At 39.3% G+C, this 16,367-nt stretch overlaps 1 protein-coding gene across 10 annotated transcripts in view; it reads left to right on the top strand.

Moving 5' to 3' along the window:
* fgfr3 (fibroblast growth factor receptor 3) overlaps nucleotides 1–15,894 on the top strand; it is a 43,610-nt gene extending 27,716 nt beyond the window's left edge. For 2 of the 10 annotated variants that reach the window (XM_082153811.1, XM_082153817.1), the window contains exons 6-18: nucleotides 289–412; nucleotides 495–685; nucleotides 3,079–3,223; nucleotides 4,720–4,901; nucleotides 6,024–6,169; nucleotides 6,271–6,395; nucleotides 7,078–7,188; nucleotides 7,277–7,467; nucleotides 7,633–7,755; nucleotides 8,797–8,867; nucleotides 11,274–11,411; nucleotides 12,528–12,633; nucleotides 12,735–15,894. In XM_082153811.1, coding sequence (XP_082009937.1) covers nucleotides 289–412; nucleotides 495–685; nucleotides 3,079–3,223; nucleotides 4,720–4,901; nucleotides 6,024–6,169; nucleotides 6,271–6,395; nucleotides 7,078–7,188; nucleotides 7,277–7,467; nucleotides 7,633–7,755; nucleotides 8,797–8,867; nucleotides 11,274–11,411; nucleotides 12,528–12,633; nucleotides 12,735–12,902 — 1,821 coding nt within the window. In that variant the 3' untranslated portion in view covers nucleotides 12,903–15,894. Of the gene's footprint in view, nucleotides 1–288; nucleotides 413–494; nucleotides 686–2,273; nucleotides 2,419–3,078; nucleotides 3,224–4,719; nucleotides 4,902–6,020; nucleotides 6,170–6,270; nucleotides 6,396–7,077; nucleotides 7,189–7,276; nucleotides 7,468–7,632; nucleotides 7,756–8,796; nucleotides 8,868–11,273; nucleotides 11,412–12,527; nucleotides 12,634–12,734 lie in introns of all 10 variants that reach the window. The other 8 variants (XM_082153813.1, XM_082153810.1, XM_082153809.1 and 5 more) reach the window with 5 other exon arrangements.
* Nucleotides 15,895–16,367: the final 473 nt, after the last annotated feature.

The following is a 16,367-nucleotide window of genomic DNA, read 5'->3' on the forward strand; positions in this document are numbered from 1 at the left end:
ATGTTTCTAGTTTAAAATAAATCTGGTTTATTAATTTCCATTCATTTTAATTCTACTTCCTTACATTGAATTGCAATTCTGCATTCTGTTTGGTTCCTTAATTCTAATTCAATTCAGATTTATCAGCACAGTAGATCTTACTCATAACGTTATACAGACACAGATAATTTAGCACCTGCTTTTCTTCAGCTAACATAAAAACCTGAGGAAGGATTCAAGTGGACCTCTTATGTAACGTTCCACTTTATTATTAAAACTCTCTCTGTCTCTGTCATCCTCTCTCTCTAGTTGAGGCATCAGCAGTGGAGTTTGGTCATGGAGAGCGCCGTTCCATCTGACCGAGGGAACTACACGTGTGTGGTGCAGAACAAATACGGGACAATCAAACACACTTACCAACTCGACGTGCTGGGTATGAACACGCAACACACACATTCAACCTTTAACTTAAACTTAACTTCATCTCTGACTGCCCCAATCTCTTGTCCAATCAGAACGCTCTCCTCACCGGCCCATCCTACAGGCGGGACTCCCGGCCAATCAGACAGTGGTGATTGGCAGTGACGTGGAGTTTCACTGTAAGGTGTACAGTGATGCTCAGCCACACATCCAGTGGCTCAAACACATCGAGGTGAACGGAAGCCAGTATGGGCCCAATGGCGCCCCCTACGTCAACATCCTTAAGGTACAGTCATCTATACTGGTACATCAGAAGAATTCATGAATGAACCACTTTTTAGAGAATGATCTTTTGTAGTGTGTAGGACACAACGATTTAATTATGAAAACATTGTTAGCTTGTGCTTGTTAGAATAGAACATTGTTGAAGGCATTTTTTTTCAAAATGTGTCCAAGTGCAGCTTAAATTAAACCACATATTAAGTCTCATGTGAGCTTTGAGTGACTCTAAGAGCACCTCCCTCCAACTCCTAAACCCATCCATGTTAGCATCTCACTATAGGCTCTGCAACTGGAGAATTAGGGGGCTCTCGCTCTCTTTTTCCTCTCAGAGGAGTGAGAGAGGAGGCAGACATCTGTTTTGGGCTAAGCTAACCGCCGCGGTGGCGTCGCGCAGGGAGACAGCCATTAGCTGTGCTGCCCCACTCTCCCTTCAGAGAAGGAGGGAGGGAACGAGGGAAGAGGCTCCCGAAAAAGCATGGAAAAAATGAGTGCGGGAAGCGAGGGAAGGGCCGAGTCAGCAGGCAGAGGAGGGGAGTGCGTCGGCTGGCCAGACCGCCACGCTATTTTAGACTCCCACATAATTGAAACAGTATTTTACTGGGAGCCGCGCGGCGGCTTTGCCCTTCCCCGCAGTCTCATCTGCGCACCCTCTAAAGCCTTCCCCAGCCCTCCCAGATTGAGAGTGCTGAGCGACAGATCATGTGTGGCGCAACGCCTACGATCAAGGGAAAGAACGGAAACAGAGAATAAAGCAAATGAAGCATCTGAAAGAAATACAGAAACCGATATGTGTGGACTAAGGGGCTAAAGACAATATTTGAGCGTTTAATTATAACATACAGAGACGTCAGTTGCCTAGCAGCGTGTTGAGCTGTGGCGCCAGTGCAGGTGAAACGAGTTTGAATCCAGCTCGCAACATTTCCTGAGCTTGTTCCAGAATTGAATTCCAGTTCGCAATTCGCAAACAGAAAGTGTAATTGAAATTTGAATTTAACTTCAAGTCAAAGAAATGTAATAGAATTCAAAATGATTTTTATGATTTTAACAAGAAAAGAAAAAACGTTCTTTTTTTTTAATGAAAAAATGTAAATAAAAATGTTTCCTGAAGTATATGTTCAAATTACAATTCAACTTCAATTCATTTAAATGATATGCTCTTTAAAATAAAGGTTCTTTACTGGCATCGATGGTTCCATTAAGAACCTTTAACATCAATGGAACCTTTCCATTACAAACAATGTCAAAAAAGTTGTTTAGATTATTAAAATGTAGGGAAAAAATGGTTCTTTTAAATACTGTTCACTGAAAGGTTCGTTAGGGAACCACAAATAGTTCTTCTATACCACTGCTGTGAAAAAACCCTTTTAGAACCTTTATTTTTTGACAGTTTAAACTGGATTGTGGGTGGTTAGTGAATAAGATGCAAGTTTTTGTACTGAAATAACAAGTGGCGTAACTGTTTAGTGAATTTGAAAGTGTATCTGTATCCTAACGAAGTGCTACAACAAGCTGCTTGAGTATTTTAAATCATTAAGTGTGTGTTCATGTGTGAACGTGCTCGCCTCTGACTAAGTATGTGTGTCTCTCTGCAGAGTTTTGTCAGTAAGGTAAAAGAGGCCCACGATACGCTGACTCTGTATAATGTGTCAGAGAAAGATGCAGGCCAGTACTGGTGCAGAGCCCACAACTTTTTAGGCATTTCAGAGAATACGTTCTGGCTCACAGTGTCCCAGCCAGGTAAATCTCTCTCCAAACAGCCGCTGTCAGTCAAAGACCTTGGTGGCGTAGAGTCAAACTCCCCTAATCTCTCTCTATTTCTCACTGCTCTTCTCGCCCCTTTCTCACACAATAAATAAGGTGACCTGATTCAAGGACTTGTTATGTAAGGCGAGTGTATGTCTGCTTCATTTAAATGCTCGCTTCTTCTTCTTCCTCCCCAATCAATGCAACAAGGGCATGTTGAATATGAGCAGAGACTGTGCCACATCACATTCTTATTGATTTCCTCATAACCCTACACACTGCTCTCTAGAGAATTGGGACACACACTTCTACATAAATAGGTGTCAGTTTTATCTAGTGAGAGGTTAAATTAAGCTTAAAGCTGGTAATATTCTTCCTGGCTCTTTTAATGTTTTCTTTGCACCTCAAACACGTTATGGATGACAACAAAGTGACCCGCTGCTGCTGATGGGGCGTCACATTTTCCGTCAGGGTTTGGGGTTTTACTTTGCTTCTAGGTCATCTCATAAGCATTACTGTGGGATCTCTGGGTTACTGGTGATGGGTTAACTGATCTTCTCTCGGTCAGATCTTCCTCCCGGTGCTGGTCCTTTCTCAAGGGTTGTGCTCTAAGCATCTGAGTTTCTCTCTCTCCGTCTCTCCCTACTTTTCCAGACTGCGGGAATAAATACTACGGATAAAGAGCTGGAGATTCTCTACCTGACCAATGTGTCTTTTGAGGATGCGGGGCAATACACTTGTCTGGCAGGGAACTCGATTGGCTATAACCATCACTCTGCTTGGCTTACAGTGTTACCAGGTATACTAGTCTCACTCTCTGGGGTTTCTTTTCACTCCTTTCTTCCCAAGTCTCTATACTTCCCGTTTTCCCTATTGTCCTTGCATGTTTTATTCATAGTTTTGCAGTTAAAATGTTTTTGAAATGTTTTCAGTGATATTCTCTATGGACCCTAATCACGGCAGCCTAGTTTTTAATCATGTCAAATTAAATATGCCAACTAGACTAAAGTGCTCTGAAGAACAACCTGGTAGTTTGTAATTGTTTTTAGATTTAAACATGACATATGCAGGGGGAAAAACGACGGATGATGGGTTTTTCTCATGGACTGTTTCCACTCGATAACACATGCGCTCATGATGGAAGTGCTTGTCGTGTTTACTGGAGTATTTACTGATGGCACACAGTCCTTGTATCTGGGAGGCCCGATTCATTAATTCTCATCCTGTTATCCAGTTCTCCGTTCTGCTGCTGTAATTAAAATCGCTCGTCTCGTGCAGAGCCACTGAACTCTATCTGTGGGGCTCATCACACAAGTGCCAAATAAGCCTCCCGGAGAGAGGGGCATTATGGGATGTTTGTACCTGCATGGGGGCGCGATAGCATGTTAATTAGTTTGTAAGGTTGCTGTAAATTAACTGCAGGCCTTCTGCTTTATAACTTCAAACAAACAAACAAATTAATGATTGACTTAAGATGATCTCTAATCTAACCATTAGTAGGGCTTGTTGCCTAAATTACTGTTAGTTTTTCAATTAAAGTCTTGAGACTGTAGTTAGTGGCCAATTTATTTTTGGTTTCGTGTTTTATTCAAGTTGATAAACTGAATTTTGTGGTTATGTGTATTATAAATAAACAGGGTCCAAAATGAACACAGGTGGATGAATTTACCAGCCATAAATATTTCTATTTACCGTAGCCTTCAGCTGTTCGCATTATGATTTTGTTCCTCTGATTTTATACTCCACATATGTGTCACCACATTTAGCTCTAGAAAAAAGACATCCTAGATAAACCTCTGATGGCAAATTTTCCACTGAGGAAATGTTGGTATGTTTGAATCTTGTTTTTTTTTATTTTGCATTGCTTACATCAGTGAGGGTCAGACTACCGTAATTTAATTTCAGCTACAAATTATGTTGCAGTCCCTAATAAAAATTTGGCATGGGATAAGTGCTCATTTTGGACCCTAATGAAAGACAACACTAATAGAAAAGAGGGCCATTTTAATACCTCTCAATCAGAAAGGCTGTCAGAAATCACATACTCTCTCAGTAGGTACTTATTTTGAATAAGTACTTACTTTGCAACCATTCAAATTAAAGTACATTATATAGAGTGAATGAATATGTGTCCATATGTACTACATCCATCATGATGTCACTGTCATGTGACCTACAGCGTCAGTCGCTTCACTACCATTCACAACAGTAGTTTAACCTAAAAGTCAACACATTGGTACATGTCTCATAATGTCATCACACACGTCTAAACTGTGCTCTTGTGCTCTGTGTCAGCGGTGGAGATGGAGAGAGAGGATGACTACGCGGACATTCTCATCTACGTGACGGGCTGCGTGCTCTTCATCCTCACCATGGTCATCATTATCCTCTGCCGTATGCGGATGAACACGCAGAAGACGCTCCCCACGCCGCCCGTTCAAAAACTGTCCAAATTCCCCCTCAAGAGACAGGTAACAGAAAGTAGATACAAGATTTGATCAGCCCATTTATCTTCCTTTCTCTTTATCTCCTCTCTGAATTGCCTTGAATGCATCTTTTTCAACCTTTTGTAGTGTGTAGTGTTTGGGCTATTTGTGTTTATGAAGACGTACTGTGGATGTCATAGATGCAATGTGGCAGTGGAATATTAATGCTCTCCCGGTGACTGCCAGTGTTTAGATCATGGTGAAACTCACTCTCTCCCAGTTGTGTTAAACAGTTTAAATCGCAGCAGCTGCAGCTGAAACACCGTCTCTCTAATCTCTGTCACTCTCTCGATCTCTTCTTCTTTTTCCCTCAAGTTATTTCCAGCAATCAAAGCCTGACAATGTCACGCTGGAATCAAGCTACATAATCATGTTGCAGTGTTTTTTTCTTCCTTTTCTTCAAATAGTGTCTGTGTAGGTGTGTGTTTTGAGCTAGTTCTGATTTTAGAAAATATTGAGATATCATTGTCAGACAGTTTGGTTGCTGACATACTTTCTCAGTGTTTCATGAAAGTCTACATAGATTTGCATTTCCTAAAGGAAATCGCAGTGCTTGCAAGGATTTGTCCTCCGGTTACAAGCAAACTTACGCAATTGTCGTTCTCATGACATTCTTCACACATTAATTATTATGCAAAGTCAGTTTTGGATGGCTACAGAGATGCAGATCGATGCAAGAAAGAAGACCAATCACAATTCGATATGCACATTTTATAATGATGATGCCATGGCTGCTTTTGAATGTTTAACTTTATCTCTGTGCATCAACTGTGCATCGAAAGAAAGAGGGGCAGATGAGGTAGTGGCACCCTTTCAGCGAATCTTCAGATTATTCCTGTGTGTTCGTGGCAGCAGGGAAATGTTGCTTCACACACACTTCTGTGGTCCATTACGTGGAGATCTGACAGCTACAAACCTTTCTCTCTCAGGACCAGTCCTCTGAGGAACAGACACCATGTTTCTGTCTGCAGCACAACACTTGAGTTGATGATTTTCTTAAAATAGACATCTTGATTCTTCCTCTCTCTCTCTCTCTCTTTCTCGCTCTTACGCTCGCTTTCTTCTTCACTTTCAGAGACAATAACATGCTGTTTTTATTCTTTACCCAAGCAGGTGTCCTTGGAGTCGAACTCTTCCATGAATTCAAACACCCCATTGGTCCGGATCGCCCGCCTGTCATCCAGCGATGGGCCGATGCTGCCCAATGTTTCTGAGCTTGAACTGCCCTCTGACCCCAAGTGGGAATTTCCACGTACAAAGTAAGTTAAAAGCTGAAGTGGTCATCAAATGACCATAATCATCAGACTAATTCTAAAGCAAATAGTTAGTTCCTTGCTCACTGTAAATGATGATTTTGTAGCAGACTGACGCTGGGAAAACCGTTGGGAGAGGGCTGCTTTGGACAGGTTGTGATGGCTGAAGCCATTGGGATTGACAAAGAGAAACCCAACAAACCTCTCACTGTCGCTGTCAAGATGCTCAAAGGTTAGTGTGTTCAGATGCTATAAATCATTACATTACATTTATGTTTTATGTATAACATAATCAATAAGTTGACTTGAATTATGGTTGAATGTCTCAAAACATCATTCCAAGGTCACATTTACTTTCCAAATCTTAATCCCTGTAATGCAACAAAAAACTAAAAAATCTTATCATAATGGTCCAATTTTTTAATTTTTTAATTTCATCAAATCTCATTACTCTAACATTGTAGTTGTGTTTAACTGCCATTAATAATATTTGCACTACTATTCAAAAGTTTGGGGTCAGTAAGATTTTAAAGAAATTAATACTTTTGTTCAGCAAGGATGCATTAAATTTATCAAAGGTGACAGTAAAGATGTTTATAATATTTACAAAAGATTTCAATTTATGATTTTATGTTTGTAAATATAATTGCTGTTCTAGTTAGAACTTTCTATTCATCAAAGAATCCAGAAAAAAAGCATCACAGTTTCTACAAAAATATTAAGCAGCACATCTGTTTTCAACATTTATAATAATAAGAATTGTTTCTTGAGCAGCAAATCGGCATATTATAATGATTTCTGAAGGATCATGTGGCACTGAAGACTGGAGGAATGATGCTGAAAATTCTTTTTTTAAATAAATTTTAAATTGTAATAATGTTTCACAATATTGCTGTTTGTAACTGTTTTCTTAGATGATGGCACAGATAAGGACCTGTCGGATCTTGTGTCTGAAATGGAGATGATGAAGATGATTGGAAAACACAAGAACATCATCAACTTGCTGGGAGCGTGCACACAAGATGGTCAGTGCACGCACACACATAAGATCACAGCTTTGATGTTCGGCTTTGATTTTCTCTGACTGAATTGTTTCTGACTGTGTTCATACAGGTCCTTTGTATGTGCTGGTGGAATATGCCTCTAAAGGGAATCTTAGGGAATATTTGCGGGCAAGAAGGCCTCCTGGAATGGACTACTCATTTGACACCTGTAAGATCCCAAACGAAACTCTGACATTTAAAGACCTGGTGTCCTGCGCCTATCAGGTCGCCAGGGGTATGGAGTACCTGGCCTCAAAGAAGGTAACACATCTACTTATCTTAGTTTGTAAACTTATTTGAATAGAAATAATTTAAGAGGCTTGTAATGTTTATAAAGTTTATAAATGCTGCCAGATATTATTTTCCTAGTGTGTATTTATCAGACTTGTGCATAAAGGATGGCCCTCTTTCTGTTTGTGTTGCCAGTGTATCCATAGGGACCTCGCAGCCCGGAATGTTCTGGTTACCGAGGACAACGTGATGAAGATTGCAGACTTCGGCCTGGCTAGAGACGTGCACAACATTGACTACTACAAGAAGACCACCAACGTAAGTCGACACTGATTATCAATCTCAGAATGCTTGAAGGATAGGGCTCTTGGGTGGCATTGGATTGAAGCACAGAGATGTGGTTGCGCACACTGTATTTAGAAACGTCAAGCCTGTAGAAGTCGAATGAGTGTGTGCAAGTTCAGGAACTTTTTAAGGTGCATTTATGAGCAGCTTGTTATAAATCAATTAACTGTTGAATGAGGTCTGGAGTTGGTACTAAGAATGTGTGGGTATTGGCGAGGACTGGACGGTATTGAACACATTGCGGTTTACCTGGCCCACTATGCATTGTAAAATGCAGTATTGGGGTGTAATTAACAAAAAAATTTCAGTAGCATGGCATTAGCTTAGCTATGGTAAAAACACTTGAGCTGCATCCGAAATCGCATGCTGTATAGAGTACGTTCTACATCTGCCTTGAAACTTACTTCACGACCGTTAAACATTCTGTATTATGAATATGTAGTATGAATTAAATTCAGCCGTACTACATCTGCCATGTTGTCATTGTCATGCAACCTACACGTCAGTTGCGTTGCTCTCCTGTGGCCTCATGGGATAGTAAAGTGTCCATCGGATGCGCACTTAAGAATCTCGCCGCGAGTAGTAGGTTATCACTTTTTGCATAATGTTTTATGAATACTATGAATTCAGATATACGGTAGTACTCAGCTCACATACTGTTTTTCGCCCACTATATAGTATGTAAGTAGTTAAAATACCTTAAATTAATTTATAGTAGCTTGTAGCAAGATCAAACAAGGTTCCTAAAACTGATGGTGTTGGATGGAACTGTTAGGTGTTGTGATGGTGGGTTTTAGATGTGGGGTGGGTTTGGTGAAGTCTTGGATATTCGATGGGACAGTTGGAGATTAGAGCACATTGGGGAGAGGGAAAATGTTGATGTGAACTGCTGAAGTGTATTTATTAGATAGGACAGTAGGAGATTAAGCCGCAGGCCTGTTGATGTTCGATGGGCGTCTGTATGTCTTGCTGGGTCAGCACCGCTGTTGTTCTGACTGATCTGTGTCCTTTCAGGGTCGTCTCCCCGTCAAATGGATGGCACCAGAAGCACTGTTCGACCGTGTCTACACGCACCAGAGTGATGTGTGAGTTTACATTGCCATGCATGCCTCTTCTTTTTTTCCTCTCCATCACTTCATGCCATCTGTTCATAAAGTTCATCAAGCGGTAAAGGAATGCAAGTGAACACCATAACCCTGCAACAACAGCATCAAAGCCATCCGAGAGAGTGTGCCAGTGTTTCTTGCACCGGAATTCACCGGAACTGGAGACATGAAAAAAATTTTTTACATGTTATTACATAGTCCAATTCAAAAGGAGTTATTTTAATGAATCCATCAAAAAGATTCACTAACTCGCAAGTAATCAGTTTGAAGCAGCTAATGATTGTAATGATCCATTTAATCACTTAATTCATCAGAGCGGTTATTGAATTAATAGCTTACTGACTGAGGATCCATTTACACAACACCGTTTTCAACTAAAAACTGAAAACAATTTATGCATTTTGGGCGTTCATTTACAGGGCAACAGCGTTTTTGGGGGCCTTAAAAATGATAACTTTTGAAAATGGGTTTCAAAGTGCAAGTTTTTGAAAACGATACCGTTATCATCAATGTGTAAACTACAAAAACGTGTATTTGTGAAAACGGTGACGTCATGTGCACGCGTGTTATGTGTTCAGTCTAAAGGCACGTAGTGTTTCTTTACAAAGTTACATCGCCAACTACTGGCCTAGCATTCATAATTCAGCGTTTTTAATCGTTCTTACAGATCCGTATGAACGGGGATTATGTCGTCTGTACACGAATAGCGCGAAGGAAAAAGTTTATCGTTTTTAGTACATTGTTGTCGTGTAAACGTACATTGAGTGACAAGTCATCATAACTTTTATTCATGTCCGACTTAAATAAATCAAGATTGTTAACGTTGCATGTAAGGTAAGCTTTAGAAGACTGGATTTAAAAAACAAAACAAATTATAATTTATTTTAGCACTAAATTATATTTAAATGTAAAAAACTGAATTCTGTAGCAAACATTGTGTGTTCATCTTCACTCCCTTTTAAAAGTTTAAGGTCAGTAAGATTTCTTAAATGTTTCTGAAAGAATTCTCTTATGCTCACCGATCCTGCATTTATTTGACCCAAAAATATACAATTTAAAATATGTATTTTTACTTGAATATATTTTAAAATGTAATTTATTCCTGTGATGGCAAAGCTGAATTTTCATTACCCCAGTCTTCAGTGTCACATGATCCTTCATAAATCATTATAATATGCTGATTTGGTGCTCAAGAAACTTTATTTATTATGTTACAATGTTATCTTAATATTTTTGTGGAAACGTTGATCAAAAAAATTTTTTCCCAGGATTCTAAGATGAATATAAACACAAATAATAATGTTGCAAAAGATTTCTATTTCAAATAAACTATCAATTTTGATCAATTTAAGCCATTTTACTGAATAAAAGTGTTCATTTCTTTTCTTTTTTTTAAGATAAAAATCATACTGACCCAAAACTTTTGAGTGGTTTTGCATGAGTGTATGTTAGCAGACTAGAGTGTGTACTTGCGCAGCAGGTTTTGATTAGTATGTTAGTATATTGCACACTGTCTCTCAGTAGACCGAACACACATTCATCACACTCAGACTGGTACATAGAACTGCACTTTCTCAATATGTCTAAATACACTTTAATCACAGCTGGCCTGAGACAGCAATAGTAAAATAATATCATCTCCCTCTGCCTATAGGCTCTACTTATGCTATGATATATGAGCAGTGAGCCTTTCATTCACTGCGTGTGTGTGTGTGCGTGTGCGTGTGTGTGTGTGTGTGTGTGTGTGTGTGTGTGTGTGTGTGTGTGTAAGAGAGAGCACCACGCTGATGGGCGTAAATGAGATTTGACTGTGACATAAAGCTAATGAACGGATAGTGATATAATGACGAGCCAATTATTCAGCCCCCATAAGGCTTCTAACTGACTGTGTGTTGTATGTGTGTATGTATTTGGCCGAGTAGCATTAGCTGGCTCATAGCTCCTGTTGTCTCTTAGCGTGGCTAATTTGATTAGCACTGCTCAGTGGTGGCGTGGGAGGAATGGGGCCAAAACAAAAGAGCCCTGAGTTAACAGAGCAGCTTGTGATAACACACACCCACATACACATATGCGCGTGCACACACACTCGCTCTAGTTTAATAGACTCGCGTCTCATATCACAGACATACATTATAAGCCTCAGTGAGAACCAACAAAACTCCTCTCTCACATCTGCCAAGTATCTACACCCCAGAGAGAGACAGACAGAAAGAGATAGTGAGAGTATTGTTACGCCACTATTTCAAGCACAACCAGCATAATAGTGGCCTAACAAGTGTTTCGACATTTTTTTCTCACTGAATTGTATTATATTTTGTACTTTAATGTAAATGTCTGATTTTTCTCCCATATTTGCTCTGAACTGTGACCTCTCTTGCATCTCAGGTGGTCTTATGGGGTTTTATTATGGGAGATTTTCACACTGGGCGGCTCACCGTACCCAGGTATCCCAGTGGAGGAGCTCTTTAAACTGCTGAAGGAGGGACATCGAATGGACAAACCTGCCAACTGCACTCATGAACTGTACGATTACGATTTCTTTTCATTTTAATCTAGAAAAACTCTTAAAACCTTCTTATTCATCTCTTAAAATAATGTTGCTGAGTCTATAATGGCATATGACAACCATGTATGGTAGAACGCATAGAGCTGTATAATCTAAAGGCCCATTTACAACAAGGACGATAACAATAGAGATATAGTTTTAAAGTCATTCTAAATGTGAAAGAATAGCAGAGTCCACACCACAACTATAATGATAATGGCACAGAGGAATGATATTGTTGGATTTTTATTTTTTTAGCTGATGAACGATAAAAACATTGACAGCCAATCAAAATCCATCCTGCTTTAAACAGCTCGTCCTACGTTATCGTGCATTGGTGTGGACACCTATGTAGTTATCGTTTTAGTTCTCTTTATAGTTATCGTTCTTTGTGTAAATCTCGTAATTTCATTGTTATATCTTGTGTATTATTTATTAATACTCTTGAATTTTATATTGTTTTGATTTAATAAGTAACAGCTGTAATGGTTCAGATTCGATTCAATTGAAGTATTTGACTTATATAGACCAATTCCAAGGGGGTGAATATTTTCCAGGCCATGTCGTAAATACCGTCATTTCTAGATGACAACCCAGAAGTTCTAATCAAAACTCGAAATTATATATTTCAATGCCAACACTGTTGATGTCAACATTAATCTGTTTAAATTGACTAATCAATAGACAAAACCACAATACAACAAACAGTAATAACAACAGTTGTTATGCAAATGCCTTTTTTGCCGGATCTTAGTTGATTCTAGCTACGTTAAACTGTATTAAACTTTTAGATTATTATTTCACTATTATGACATTAACAGTCAATTAAAGGAATTATTAAATAGAAATATTACAAGATAAATGCTCAACTTCATTTTACTGCTGAAGCCGCAGCCATTTTGGGTGTTTCCGCATGACGTTGCTGCAGTCAGGTGGTGCAAGTCTGAGCCCTCCGAAAATTACAAAATTATAATTACTATTCCTACGAGATCGCAAGTGCTCTGTAATTCTGACAAGGTGTGGATGCACCAATTGTCCATCAATCAAGTTAATTTCTGGCACTGATCAGTAAATGCATATATTGTTTTGTGCAGGTACATGATTATGCGGGAGTGTTGGCACGCCGTTCCTTCACAAAGACCCACGTTCAGACAGCTGGTGGAGGATCACGACAGGGTTCTTTCCATGACCTCCACTGACGTAAGAGCTCTCGTGCATCAAACCAAACACCTTAACTCTTAACACCTAACTGTTAAAGCCAATGCTGACGTGTGTGTGTTTGTGTGCATTCGATGGTTTAGGAGTATCTGGACCTGTCGGTACCGTTCGAGCAGTACTCGCCTACCTGTCCGGACTCCAACAGCACCTGTTCTTCCGGCGACGACTCCGTGTTTGCTCACGACTCCTTACCTGACGAGCCCTGCCTCCCTAAGCATCACCACCACAGCAATGGGGTCATACGAACATAAGGAATGGTGGTTTGTGGGGATCTTTCGGTTTGCTGCACTGGACCAGCATGTAGCGGCAGTGCAGACGGGGTTCCTGGCACAGTGTGGATCTCATGAAATGCTCAACGAGAAGCTTCAGACTTCCAACTGGTCACAGGTCTGAAGGACAGATTACGCCCCTGTCCTTCAGCTCCTCCTTTTCTTCCAAATCATTATTCAGCTTTTTGTCTTCGAAAAGAGAATTCCTATTTTTGTATTCGGCCAGTTTCGTTTTTCCTTTACGCGACGCAGTCAGAAGGGTCAAACCATTCCGTGCCTACCAAAAAAACAAACAGACTGACAAATTGCTGGACAGGAAACAAAAAGAACGGATCAACACTGTGTAACAGCACAGTTCTGAAGCGGCAGAAAGAGTCGTCCTGTCACGCGTGGACAGGAAGGGTTTTTTACAGCAATATCTGACTGGAGTGAGAATCAAACCCATGGCCAGTCTCTCCTCTCCACTCCTCACAAAGAACGTTTTTCATCCTTTTTTTAATGAGAAAAGAGAGAAAGGTCTCCTAGATGTGAGAATTAATTAGATGATATATAACTGTGTGCTTTGTATGTATCTTAAAGTTTTTATTGTAAATATATAGATATAAATATGTATCATATTGCAGTCAGTAGCAGTGTACTTAAAAAAAAGAAAAAGAAAAAAGAAAAGAAATAATGACATTTTAAAAGAGCAAGTGAGCATACACTGTTGAGATCATGTAAACATTTAATCTAAAAAAAAAAGCAAAACAAAAGTTTTATTTGAATTAACATGTATATTTGTAAAGCTATTTATAGACATAAGGTTTTTAAGGGGGTCTAAAAATATAGTCGGGTTTTGGTACTGTAAACAAAGGGTTTTTCTTTAAAATTTTGTAAGTTATTTACCACAGAAGTGCAAGATTTATTTTTGCTTCTTTTTGTTTTTCCTTCCATTTCTTAGTTTACATTGACAAGAATGTATGAGAAACTAATTGGTGATATCAGCAGAGTAAGAGGATGAAATTATGAATTCTAAAGCAAGAAATAAGTATAGCAGAAGTTGCTTTGCCCGTATCTCAGTATTGAATTCCGCGATAAAAGGACCACAAGCGCTCCTGCTCTTCACGAGGAAACCGCACTGATTTTTAACTCTTGTCAGACTCACACTTAAAGCACTTTTCATCATTTTTGTATAGTATTTTAAAAAAAAACTTCATATTTGGGCTTCCATGCATGTGACATAACCAGATCTGCACACCATAGCGTAAAAAACAACAAAAAAAAACAGTGTTGGTTTTCCCTGAAGATGTGCGCTGTGATCCTTTCATCTAGCTCTTTGATATGAAGGAGTGCTATGTGGGTAAAACCTAACATGGCATATAGAAATATGGTGAAACCATACTATGAGTTTGTTGCTCTTATTTGCTCTTTTGCTAATGAATATGTATAATTACATTTTTGAGGTAATCCTCCGGGTCGGTGTGTTTGCGAAGTGCCAAAATCTTTCTCTCTGCTCTGAGTTTTATGTTAATGAGTACAGAACCGTTATCGCTATTCAACTCCAGCGTGCATGGTTGTCAGATGAGTGTCTCTGGCCCTGCGAATCTAAGCGAAGCATTATGGGATAGCTTGGTCGTGTCTCAGGGTGTCCTCAGACAATTGCATTCAAGCAGAAAGCCGGCAATAATATATAATGGGGAGAAAAAGAGGATGATTCGCTTGCTGCTAAACTACGAAAACTGTAGATTTGATACGAGATGACTGTACAGCTCCCTCCTCCTGCAAAACATAGCATTTTTGTACTTGTTAAGTGCCTGGGAGGGAGTTGAGTGGCTGAATATTGCGACGTACGGTTTGAATGTACAGCCACATCAGTAAAAGATATAAGCAGGGTGTTTCTTAAAGCGATAAAGTCAATATTTGTACGGCACTTTGTTACCTTGATTCTCAGATTGGGTTCTCAAAGATATGGATGACGTTGTTCTGTAATTTCTTCTTCCAGCTGTGGGACATCACGTTCTGTTGGATACAGTGTTTTTGAGTGTTTGTCCATTACGTGTGGAGTTCTTCGTTTAATGTTTGGTGTGGGATGGCAGGGCAAGCGATCGCTCTCAGCTTCCTTTTTTTTGTACAACCTGTAACCTCTGGCTCACCTCCACATCCTCCGCTCTACTACTGACAGCCCTCTTGCATTGTTTCAAACATATCAAACAATGTTGCTGGTCCTTTTCCCTCCTTGACACAGATCGACATTATTTATTTCCTTGTATTTATGTTTTATTTGATCCGTTTCCTTTCACAACCTTATCTTGTTCAAAAGGCCAGCATTCCTTCATGCTTTTGTGTTTTGGGATGGAGGTAGAGCCGAGATGCATTTAGGGGTTGAAGAAAGTTTTCTTTACAATGTTTACAATGAACATCCAGACAGTGTCAAAGGACAATGTGTTTCCCCAGCACTTTTAAAGCGGCTGGATGATGAGCAATACTGGTCTGATGTCAACACTCTTTCATTTTACGCATTTGTTCTTTTCCTCTTAAGCTCTATTTGATAGTGCCATTCAGCTCTTATTAGGATTAAGATATTAAATTAAGTTATAGATTTAAATTTGCAAATGATTGTTGTACGTCGAGTAGATTTTATATAGGTGTGTTTTTGTTTTGTTTTGTTTTAATAGGGATGAAAACTTCTTTACAGTATGTTCTTACAGAAGAGTTGCATTGCATTCCAGGTAGATTTCTTTCTTCACGCGGTGAGGTAACATGTTTGCAGAATTAAAGTCATTCAGCATCTGCATCCCTCTCTGTTTAACAAAAGAGTGGAATAGTTGACTAACAGTGTTTTGTTATTTTTCCATATCTCTGTATATGTGGAACATTCCGTTCTGTTTCAGTTGTGCCCCTTACGAGCTGTTAAACCTCTTTACACTCTATCAGTCTGTGCCTGACGGAATTATGCTGTCAATCAAAACCTTTTCAATAAACACAACAAAACGAGTGTTCGCTTGTCACTTACTTTTTAAATCTATACTTGCCACGATTTCATGTTTTATTTAGGCAGCAATAGTGGGAGGGAATTTGATAAGCATATTATGACATAATCCTCAGTCATAACTCATGAGGAATACATTCGGGCAACTAACAATATATAAAACGTACCAAAAAAAAAAAGACGCATTTTTGGCTTAAATGCTTTTGGAGGGATGAAATCAACAGAAACAGTGATGTTTAATTAGCGCTTCTCATTTTGACTGTTTCAGTGTCTATTTCATGCACTCAACAAGTCAACGGTGTGGGCGCACTTCACAGTAACCAAAAATTGTGTTACAGTAACAATGTATAACATTTTCTGGCTGAAATATCAAGAGGTAGCTTGTTGGCAAAGAACTTTACTATGACACCCTGAACAGCATTAAGAGTTCAGTTGCACAATTACCCAAACTGAGTTACTGAAACTTTTGGTTTTCAGCT

Source organism: Leuciscus leuciscus (genome assembly GCF_965113295.1).
Source record: "Leuciscus leuciscus genome assembly, chromosome: 22".
In the NCBI taxonomy this organism is placed as follows: Eukaryota; Metazoa; Chordata; class Actinopteri; order Cypriniformes; family Leuciscidae; genus Leuciscus; species Leuciscus leuciscus.